The 11,750-nt window shown below is 40.5% G+C and overlaps 1 protein-coding gene across 2 annotated transcripts in view; it reads right to left on the bottom strand.

The window, feature by feature from the left end:
• ndst1b (N-deacetylase/N-sulfotransferase (heparan glucosaminyl) 1b) overlaps window positions 1-11,750 on the bottom strand; it is an 88,636-nt gene that overhangs the window by 12,389 nt on the left and 64,497 nt on the right. For both annotated transcript variants that reach the window (XM_017492063.3, XM_047161760.2), the window contains exons 5-9: window positions 7,148-7,235; window positions 5,699-5,853; window positions 5,304-5,489; window positions 1,504-1,632; window positions 1,203-1,385 (exon numbers count right to left, since the gene is read on the bottom strand). In XM_017492063.3, coding sequence (XP_017347552.1) covers window positions 1,203-1,385; window positions 1,504-1,632; window positions 5,304-5,489; window positions 5,699-5,853; window positions 7,148-7,235 — 741 coding nt within the window. The remainder of the gene's footprint in view (window positions 1-1,202; window positions 1,386-1,503; window positions 1,633-5,303; window positions 5,490-5,698; window positions 5,854-7,147; window positions 7,236-11,750) is intronic.

An 11,750-nucleotide genomic window follows, 5' to 3' on the forward strand; every position in this document is an offset into this window, starting at 1 on the left:
AACATTTAACAGGCAAGGAAAAACAGGAAGAGAGATTAGTTTCATAATTATATCAAAATGGAAAAATAGAACCCAGCCAGGAGCGGGGTGTTAGGAAGGTATGAACAAATCACTGGTTTTCAAAAAATGTTGAGCCAATAAATTTATGATTGATGCATTTTGCCAAAAACAACACTTGGTTGTTTAAAAAATATAAATATATGATATAAGTTTACTTTCCAACTTGTAAGGCTATTCAAGGCATCTTATATTTAGGAAGTCTCTTTTTGGCATAAGTTTTAAGGATCTCATTCCTGTTAGGTGGACAGGAGACATAATCACCAATGATTGATAGATACATGGGTCACTCACTCACATATATACATGCATGCATGCATGCATACAGACAGAATTGTGCAGATTAATGAAGAGTCATGTAACCTGTTCCTAATGCTTCAGGGGCAGATCAAGATAACTGTGATGCAACAACCTCCTTTACAATCAGAATCTGTCTGCTTTAACAAGATAGGTGAACAAACTAGGACCGGTGCACCACAGTGCACATAGTTACGCTATTCTTCCTGAAGTTTTCATAGTTAACATTTACAGCATGTAGCAGACACTTGTATCCAGAGCGCTTCACAGAAATGCCTGTTCCGTAGTGCTGCTCCATGTGGACTGCAACGTGGAGACTCTTTTAAATAGATAAATAAATAAATAAATTAGAAATCTCATGACCAGTTGTAGTGTTTCACAACAAATGGTATTGTGCGGACTTTCTGGGAGAGCAAGCGCACACGAAAAGACATTATTCATAGCCGGAGGGAACCTCCGGAACGCCAGAGACCAGAGTGAAAGGATGGGATCTCAACCTTGACAGGAAACAAGGAGGATCAAAAGAGGATTTAGGACTCTAAGTCGCAGTCTGTGTATTTCTCGGAGGGTGAAAGGAAATGCGCCAGTCAGACAGAGGGAGTCGAGCAGAAATAAAGAGGAGGATAAACTGATGTAGGAGGAGAAGAAGTAAGAGACAGAAAGAGCAATTTCAGCACGAAAGATACAATTTCAGTTAAAGCATGTTCGGTTTTGGTGGAAAGAGCATGGAAAGCTGTTTCTGCTCTGATACATCTGCATGTCAGGGTGTCATCGGTGAGCCGTGTATATTAGAGCAGCACTACTCAGTCGTTTCCTACTTGCATTTTATTAGCGTGTTGTAATCTCACCTGCCAAACTGGATCCCTCTCTTCGGGAAAGATCTGGAAGTATTTCTGCGCCAGCTGCACTGGTGGTAGCGTCTGCAGCTTCAGGTTGGTCCACGTCTGCACGAACTTCACCAGGTTCTTAAACGTGTACAGGCCCAGGCGGTCGTTGCCGTAGTTGGAGAGGTGGGTCATGAAGATGCTGATCTGGATTCCGAAAATCACATACACAAAATTACAACACGAGCCCTGGAAGCAAACCGGTATTACTAATCGGATTCTTTTCCGATCGCTAGTGCGGCAGCAAAAGTAGTCCACGGCTTACAGGGTTGAGGAGTACGGTGAGGAACAGCTCTCCTCCATTGATGAGTTTGTCCAGCTCCTTGGGGCTTCCAGGGTACTCGTTGTAGAAAATGGTGTGTGTGAAGAGACCGCACGTCTGCCTGGGCAACACCTGAGGAGTGGATAAACACAATAAGCCACAAGTGAGCTGGAGTGGAAAATTCATACGCCTCAATACGATAGGCTAAACACTCCAGTTCAAAAGATCTCAGACGGCAGAAATTCAAGAAAATGGTTGAGCCATAAGAAGCTCACTTGCTTCTGTATGCTATACTCACAGTGACAAATTAGAGTGGAAAAAAAAAGTATTTGGTTAGCCACAATATGCAGGAGCATTTAAACACTGTGCAGGGCTGCACTGCAAACCAAGTGGAAACTAAGTGACTTCAGCCTTGAAAAATGTGGCCTTAGCACAATAAAGGGAGCTGAAACCACTCCATTAGAGATGATCTACAGTAACTCAGGTTTAGAAAACTGGGAGTAAAAATATTAAATGCCAAAATCGGTCAACAAATCAAATTTAATACTCTATTACGATTCTACTCCATTTTGGTGATTTTGTGTACAAATACTTCTACCTTCTGGTTCATTAGAACACATTTCATCACACACTTTAAATGTTTATTTGTTAACTGGAATTTGGAGCGGTAAGTCCTCTAATCTGTAGCCACGTCCCTTCGACAGACAGTGGACGAATTTCGATCTGGACTTGTCGCAGTTCCCTTGACATTTTCGTTTCCTCTTAATTTGGCTTCGCCACAACTAAAGATTACTCTATACATCGACCAGTTTCCAATTTTGGTCACCTGCCAATTCCCACCCCCAAGCCAGCTCTCACCTATTACACAACAGCTACCAATCGGGGAGCATGAAAGGTACATACACACATACAGCAATTTTGTCACTGCAAGTCACCAGTCACTCTACTATGAAGTCTCCAGTAGGCGTTCCTACAAATGGTTGCTATAGTTACATTTATTTGTGGGTGGCGCAACTAAAACAAACAAACAAACAAACAAACAAAAAATGAAAGGAATTCATCATGTGCTCTTTGCCATCTATCTACAGGAAAAGCACAAGCGCCAGACTGTCTGGGTCCATGAAACTCCTAGATCACTCTTGCTCTACTGTTTTCACTCCCATTGGTCGTCTCTGCACCAAGTTGCTCCAAATTTACATACAGTGAAACTTCTCAACTTTGTCACATCCCGCCCACTTCTAATCACAAACGGTCGCTGTCGCTCATGTTGCTGGAAGTCGGCAGCTCACACTGAAAATGAACAGTCTCCGGTACCTGAAGGCTATAACACTGGGGGCAGGTTCAGGCTCTGGGTTACTGATCAGAAGGTCGGGGGTTCCCCGGTGCTGCCAAGCTGCCACTGTTGGGCCCTTAACTTCTGACCCCAGCTTCCTGGCATGCTGGGGTATGCGAAGAAAAGTATTTCACTGTGCTGTAACATGTCCAATAAAGGCTCATTATCATTATGCTTCCTCTGAGACACGTGAAGCCAGCCAACCGCCAATAGCATCTTCTCAACATCACAGGGAAGTGTAACACGCTTGGTGGAACACGCTGGAATCTGCCCTCTTCCGCGTACAGGAGCTCAGAGACGGCTACGATAGTGTCGCTGTGATTGACAGGGTTGAGAGAGTAACAGCACCCTCCCACCCAGAGACCACCTAACTTTGCAAGGACAGGCCGAAATATTTTCCGCTGCGTTCACTCAGTTCCATTTTTCGCTTACTCAGAATGTATGGATTGCCGATCTCGTACTCGTACGAGGATGACTAGAAGCGGCGAGTTCAAACACGTTAAAACACACAGTAGCCCCCAGGTCAAATTGAAAGTTTCTATAATTATGTACAACTGGTGCTCCCTTTGCAGATCCTCGCTCAGTCTAACCGTTGCACACTTGGCACTTTTTCTTCTTTGAGAAGCACGACGTTATGTTGTTATCTGGCTCAGGCAGTGATGCACAAAAAATAAATAAATAAATAAATAAATGTTTGCTGTTGGAATCCCGAGAGGAAGTTAAGGAGAAGGAGGTTATGAAAGTTGTTTTTTTCTTTGCTTTAGGCAATAATATACAACATAAACAAATTACAGAATATTACATCTCCAAGATTGTGTTTGTGTGTAGGATTTTTTTTTTCTATGGAATCAAATATCCACATAATGATAATACAATATACAAAGACATTTATTGGTTCTCCCATACACCCCCCGCAACCGATTTAAACAGTTCTATTCGTCTAAGGATATAAAGAGCTTTTATGATGAAAATAAATAAAAATCCTTGAATATAAGTCAATGAAAGTACCTCAAAGACAGTTTTAAAAAAAAAAGAAAAGAAAGAAAAGCGAATGTGTGTGTGAGAGTGTATACGAGTGTGTTTTTTGGCAGGCCTCGGAAGTTAAACAGCATCTAGGGATTAAAGAACGTCTGTGCTAAATGGATGCATCTGAACGCAGGCCTAAACACAGACCGTGAGACAGACATAATATTTTTGAAACCTTTCTCAAACAAAGTGGAGCGTCTCCCCAGAAGATTCTCCTAAAGGTTATTCGACTAATCTGCAAGTCAAATAGTAAGCAGCTCACTGTCTATTGTACCACTGAATAATTAGAAGTAGCTGAAGCTGCTGGAATCGTTTTCATCGTGCTGCTTCTTGAACCGTCTCATTAGTCTGTGTCGGACCAGAAACAATACTGATGTATTTCCATAAACAGCAATGATATGTTTGTAGCTTTCAGATAGCTCTGTGCACCTGCAATATATGCATCAAAACTATTCCTTTGTACGTGCAGCGATTCTCACAGCGATGTTCATTCTGATCTTAATGTGCTGGTGTGACATTCACAGGAAACTGGTGGCTTAGTCTCAAACTTGCAACCCCCCCCACCCCCCCACTTCGTTCTCTTGTTCTGCTGCTTTTACCTACACAGCCTTGTGATAATAAAAGGAGGGAAATAGCAAACACGGCGATAAAATAAAAAGGTCCAGGCAGCCTAGTCAGTCTCCTTCCTTGCATTAAAGTTCCTGTAAAATGACCCAAGAGCCGTAATTTGATTCTGTACGTTGATGTATTTCCTTTCGAAACAGAAAGAGTAATATGGCATGAAGTGCGTGTGATCACACCACCACCGAATCTGAACAAATGTGAAAGTAGCTTAGCTAGCTAAATATGGAGAAGAGTGAAGTGTCTAACCAGTGTTTTTGGAGTTATGGTGTACACGATTTATTAAAAAATAAAAAAACAAAGGAATCTTTGGAAAGGGGAATAAAATCCAGCTAAATATGCACAGTCAAACCATGTTCTCTGCTAATGAGCTGCTAGTGTTAGTTACTGCTAGGGGCAGGGCATATACATTCTAGAGAGCATTTAATAAGATGAACACAAATTCATACAGGATTCATTTATATTTATTAAAAAAAAAAAAAAAAAGATACATTTCCTGTAATGTATCTTAGTTAAGAAGTATTAAATTAAAATGTGCAGAGCTGTTTTATTTTATATATTTATTTTCTAGATGCATTATATGTGTGTTCATACGAGTAAGGAGGAGATAAAAAAGCTCTGCAACACTGATTTCAGTGGCACTTTATTTGTACAAATGTGTAGGCAGTATTAGTATGGAGGTAGTTTGTAAACAATGTGTACAAAGAAAGAGAGGCTGTATGCACGTACTTGCACCCTGACACCATTTACACGACTCGGTCATGGTTTAACCTGGTAGTACGGAGGTGTGCGGAGGTCTATGTGGTCAGGAATGTGCTCTTACACTGATGCCGCTGTGGATGAAGCCCCTGCGGAAGCGTGCAGGTTTGAGATGAGGATATTCCTCGGTGCTTGTCACCTTAATGCCCCACACCTTCTTCCAGGCCTCGTAGAGCTGCATGTGGATGGGGTAGACGCCCGAGTGGTGCGGAGCCACAGCATATCCCATGTTTGTGGGAATGCCATGTTCCTGAGAGAGTGAGAGAGTAAAAGAAGCCCAAAAAGGAAGGGGGTAATAAACAAACAAACAAACAAACAAATAAATAAATAAAAGCTTAAAATGAAGATCAACAACAGATGTTCATTTGATCTGAACTGATCAAAGAAGACGGTGTCATGTACACTGTAAGGGGAAAAAAAAAAGCCCTAATGTAATGTATGTAATGTATTCAGCCTCACCTCTGCAAACTTGCGGTTGAGCAGCATCTGTTCGGCCAGCACAGACTGGTTATGGAAGAGATGAGGCTGCATATGGCTCCACATGTGCGGAAACCACCAGAATTCCTTACTATAGGAAAGGAGCAGGTCATCTCCCAGATCTTCCTCATCAATGCCTGAGGAAGAGGAAACACATGCACGTACGCACAAACAAACGCATCATTTCAGTGGGCTCCCATCCAAGTTTCGCAATGGGGGGAAGGGGGGGAGGCGTGCTTACATTTTTTTCTGGTGACGTGCCAAAATCTTCCAGTTTCTCACAGCTTTCTCTTCCATATTAAATGTATGAGCTTATGGGTTGAGTTTTCAATAATGCATTGTTCTAAGAATTACTTATCTATTGACCGGACCATACTAGTAAAATCCTTTAAAAACAGTTTTAAATCCTCAGAGACATGCGTTCCAGTTTAATGAAGATCTGAGAAATTCAGAAGCCTCAAATCTTGGAAGATCAAAACGATATGAATACCTGACCACCAACAGCATAAGTAAGTTAGAAGCACAGAATTACCTATGATTGCCTACAGAATTAAGAGGCTCAAACCTGTTCCAGCATGACAGAGCACCTGTGCTTAACATGAGCTCCATGAAGACATGGTTTGCTAAGGTTTGTATAGAAGAAATCGTGTGTTCTGCACAAAGCCCTGACCTCAACCCCACAGAACAACTTCGGGATGAACCGGAATGCCGAATGCCAGCCCTCCTTGTTTGACATCAGTGCCTCGCCTCACTAAAGCTCTTGTAGCTGAACGTACACAAATCAACACAGCCACGCTCCAGCATCTAGTGGAAAGCCTTCCCAGATGAGTGGAGGTTATTATAACAGCAAAGTGGAGGACTACAACTGGAATGGGATGTTTGACAAGCACATATGGGTGTGATGGGCAGGCGTCCACATACTTTTGGCTCATAAGCCTGTAAGTTGTCAACAGTTTATACAGGAAGGAAGATTTGGGCACAACAGCATGTCACAGCTGGATTATGGAGAAGACAGGAATCTATCTGGCATTTTCTCTGTTCAGCTACAGAAAATAACGAGAAGCACAGCATGTTAAAGGACAGAGTCGTGTTTGCCAATCGGCATTGTCTTATGGATGCTGTTAAGACTCGCTGAGACAGAAAATGGTGGATATTAAACATTTCTATATATTCTGTTTGTCACTAAAACCAGGTGACATGGGGGTAAAAAAAAAAAAAAAATGGACAGGAAAGTTTGTGGAAAGGCAACATCATTGTCTTGATGGTCAAAATGAAGCAAAATGGGCTGCAAGAGGTGACATCATTAGGTGAAGCTTTTTTCTTTTAAATCACAAAACTGCCTTTTAATGCAAATGAGCTCCTATCAGAACTTCAACATTTTCATTGTACTGCTGAATGAAGACCATTAGGAGCTGATCTGAGTGATCTTACCAGCATGAAAGAATTTCCCAGAGAAGCCCAAGTTGAAGGTGAAGTTGGGTACGTGAGTTCGGAGCTCGTTCTGCGTCTCCAGTAGGGCCTGAATGATAAAATGAGAAAGGATTTACAGTCATCTAACACAAGCAGACTTCCAGAACCCTGAAGATAAACACACACACACACACACACACACACATTTGTAATCTAGCCTCTTTTATCAGGGTGGTCCCATATATGACTGTCAGACTGCAAACATATGCCCCAAATCCAAGATTTCAAACGCAGACCTAAAACCGATGCTTTGAGAAGATTGGAATTTGTGTATATTTTCATGTACTTCACTGTGCATGCACACGTCACTGTCATCATTATGTCGTTTCAGCAACAAGTCAGCAGCAGCAACAACTTGGAGGGGAAAAAAATGGCAGTAATGGCTGCACAAACCAAAGGCTAGGCATCTGGCTTTCCCCCTTCTCACCCTAATCATTACCAGCTGACAAGCTGTCCATAAACCTCATCCATGGGTTCAAGGCTTGTGTCCTCTTGGTGAGTGGTTCTAAAAGTGGACTCTTGGGCTCCCTCAAATTGTCCATGATTTAAAAAAAATGGTTACAGTGTTAGTTACATACCAATATCAAAATGCGCAATATTTATGATTGAGTTGTTCTAGCTATTAGCTGGTTTGACTGGCCACTTGAATTTAAAGGGCTTAATCCAAACCTGACGTATTCAAAAAAACAAAAACAAAAAACAAGCACACCTACAAATACAAACATCAACTTAGACAGAATGTGTTCAGGAATAAAACGCTCTATGGGCAAAATAAAAAGCCAGAATAACACTGTGTGCCTAATATCTGAATAGCTGGATCAAGTTCATGAAAGAAATCTGTACCGAATTTATTATACAGTTAAAGGGATCTGTGGCTGCCAAAAAATGTCAAGAACCCCATTCTAGGCCGTTCGTTTTGCTGCTGAATCAATGGACAGTGATGAATGAACTGAAATCAAATTGAACAAAAACAAAAAGGCTTGCAATGTGAACACAGCCGTAGGCTTTAAAACGTCTCATCTTAAGACTAGTGCACACTAGAGGTCAACTGAATGGATTTTACCGCTACAGATAACTTGGGTGGTACCTGCTGATAACTGATTAAATCAACAGATTGATACTGAATGAAACCATAACACTCAAAAGTAAAATATTAATGACCTTTATTACAAAAAATAAACCAAACCAAACAAACAAACAAACAAAAAAGTACTAACTATACCATGAAAATGTACTCTGGTTCAAAATTGGATATATATGAATGAACCCAAGAATGAGCCGTGCTCTCTTGTTTGCTGTCAAACGGTTGAGCACTGCCGTGTGTGTGTCCTGTCCCAAAATGCAGTGAAACTCCCACAGGACGTTAATAGCGTGATTAAGGTGTGTACATGTCTGTAATGCACGTCGATAATGCGACTAAAACAGGAATGCTCCACATGTCTTAATTCCATTTATGTTTACTTCGAGTATGACTTTAGCCGGATTAAGGTAATCAAATATTGCTAGTTTCTTAATCAGAGTATTGTCTTCAACGGGTTAATCTCGGATTAATGATGTCCATGTAAACGTACTGACCGTGGAATTTTGCAAAACCAATTAATCAATCGGTCGACCTCTAGTGCACGCTGATTTTTAGCACCAACGTCACAGTCGGTAACTAATCTAGGTCCTCAATCTAGGTTCCGCAAGAACAGAGCAAAAAAACAACCAATGAGAGTTCAAGAGGAAATCAAATTCATTTGCCGTCACGCGCAGCAAATCCCTGAATCCAGTTTATCATCATCATCATCATCATCATCATCATCATCCACGAGTGTAGGAGAGTGAGGGCAAACTGTAAGCACAATAATATTGCTTGTAAAGGAAATTGGTTTGTATCATACCCAAATGGTTATTAGAAATAGCAAATAAAATCAAACATGCAGTATTGAAAAAAAACACAAAAACATTTTTTTGAACTACAGGTCCCATTCAACCTCACTGCCTGCATCTTTTCATCCAATCTTTCCTCTCAACGCCCATTTTTTCTCGTTTCCTTACAAAGTCACATGACAAACAGCCATCGGGTTCATTTTCGTGAGAAAACGGGATTTAGGGATTTCACACGCATGTCCTGATCGTAATCGATTATAGTCCTGTAGTGCGAGCTGAGATTTTGAATTTATTTACCGAGGTTTTTATATATACCTATCTATCTATCTATCTATCTATCTATCTATCTATATATATATATATATATATATATATATATATATAAACCGTCTCCACCACAAGTGCGGCATGTCAAGCTGATTGATATGTTTACGTGTACAGTCAAACAGGAAATCTTTGATTATGTCAGTTCCGTTTTCCCTTTTATCTCGCAGCACTTCTTTCAAAAGCTGTGAGCAAGATAGAGGGCGGGGAAAGAAAAAAGAAACAACACACACACGGCTTGGTTTTGTAATCCCTTTGAACCAAGATTCATCGAGAGAAGTTTTGGTTTTTGGAGAGTGCAGCTAACTAGCAGCAGCAGCGACAGCAACACGGGGCTGTCAATTGTTGCAGAGGCTGATCGATGGTGATGCTTGGTGAGCTCTCCACGTCTTGTGGTTGCTCTTTCCGAGATTCTTTTTAAGCAAAAGACAGAGTCATGTGCTCACCACTTGGCTGTCTCCCAGGCTTCAGCCTTTCCCCCCGTCTCCATCCATATTTCTCTCTGAACATTTTTATCATTCCCCCCTGTGTATCAGTCTCTATTTGTGTATGCAGCAGGATCATAGCCAGAAGGCCATGAAAGAGTGTGAAAGAAAGAGAGAGATACATGGAGTGAGTAAGAAAAAATAGTGGAAAAAGGAGGGGTGGGAAGAGAGGAGGAAGTGAAGAAAGAGAGACACACGGCCACAAAAGGCAAGGAATGTAGGTAGGTTTGAGGACATCTCAGTGTTTTTTTTTCGTCTTCTTCCCCTTTTTCTTTTTTCGGGAGCTACAGCACTTTGATGTCGTACGATTTTCACACTACAGCAATGAGCTTCTAGCAGGGGCCGCTTTCCTTTTTTTCCCTTCTTCACACCGCCTCCTCAGCTCGATAAACACGAACATGGCACACGGACGGACAGCCTCCTTATTCGACTGGGCGAATAACTTCTGCACATAGAAATCTGGTTTCATAAATTATAATTTACTGGATCTTAATTTTCTATGTTGTATTTACAAAATGGTCTAACAAACGGTTAGGAGTTCTGCTAAAGCTAATCCACGGTCCTTAACCCTCAAACGTTTCTGACCATGTAGTTTCACATTAATGCAGATATTAAGGGTTTAAAATAGGAATTGGAAATATGACAGTATAAGATGAAAAATGTGATCAATTATTTGCAAGACATTTTTTCTGAGATAATGTGGGTATCACTAAATCTCTTTATAACTTTATGTTCTCAGGGCTCTACAGTGCGACCATTGCACTCGCATTTGCGACTGAAAAATTCTTTGTGCAACTGTGAATAAATATTTATTTGCACCTGTGCAAGTGACCTGTTCGGAATTATATAATACAATCGGAATAAAAACTAAAACTCCAAAATGCATCTACACCGCACAACAGTTACTTTCACACTGCTTTTCATCACCTCAGTCAACCGAACAAGTGTGTAAATACTGCAAAGAAGCCATTATGATGACGAGAGTAACACTGTACATCATCTGCTTCAACTTCCCGATCTCACAACCACCATCTTTTATTGATCCCGCAAAATGACCTGAACCTGCACCTACTCGTGTAAATACCGCATCGGGCGGCACCAGTAAATTAATAATAATGCTAATGCTACAAGGTGGGTTTTAATTCAAACCTCTTTATTAAATAATTCCTCACCGATCATAATCAAGAGTAGCAACTGTTCCATCTATAAACATACAGTACACTGCCGCTCTCCTTCACTCTCTTCAGCACTCTAATACACAGCGCACTCATTTCATTTAAACTCAGGGTTGCCAGATATTACTAGAAAAGTCAACACCAGTTTCCATGTTTTGATTTAATCCCCCAAAATAGCTAAATATTATCAGCAGACATGACAACACTGTCCTGGGGAACGGATCTAAAAGGAACAACTGATAAACAAACAAAAAACTAATAAAATGTAAAAAACAGAAAATGTGTTTAGCTATAAATAAATCATTTAATATAAAAAATAGATATTAAAATAACTTCATATAATATAAACAAAATGAGAAATTAAATAATGTTTAATTACTATGGGTTGCACTTGATATCAATTTGACATTAAGCTTAGCTCACTATCTCCTTAGAAGGCTATTAGCCTTTTTCCTAAAATGGGTCATTTTTGAGTTATTTAACTTTTAATTAGGACTAAATATTTTAAAAACAATATTTTATGCATGTTTATTCATCAATTAACCAACAGTATGTATAATTGCTATTATTTTAACTCAATTAACAGTGACCATGAGCAGAGAGCTTGCATTTAACTGTTTATGATAGACCTCCTGATTAAAGCTTAAACAAGAAAAGATTGGTATCTGGATCGGTTTCGGTCGTAAAAATCCCGATCAGTGCATCCCT

Source organism: Ictalurus punctatus, chromosome 18, assembly GCF_001660625.3.
Source record: "Ictalurus punctatus breed USDA103 chromosome 18, Coco_2.0, whole genome shotgun sequence".
Classification (NCBI taxonomy): domain Eukaryota; kingdom Metazoa; phylum Chordata; class Actinopteri; order Siluriformes; family Ictaluridae; genus Ictalurus; species Ictalurus punctatus.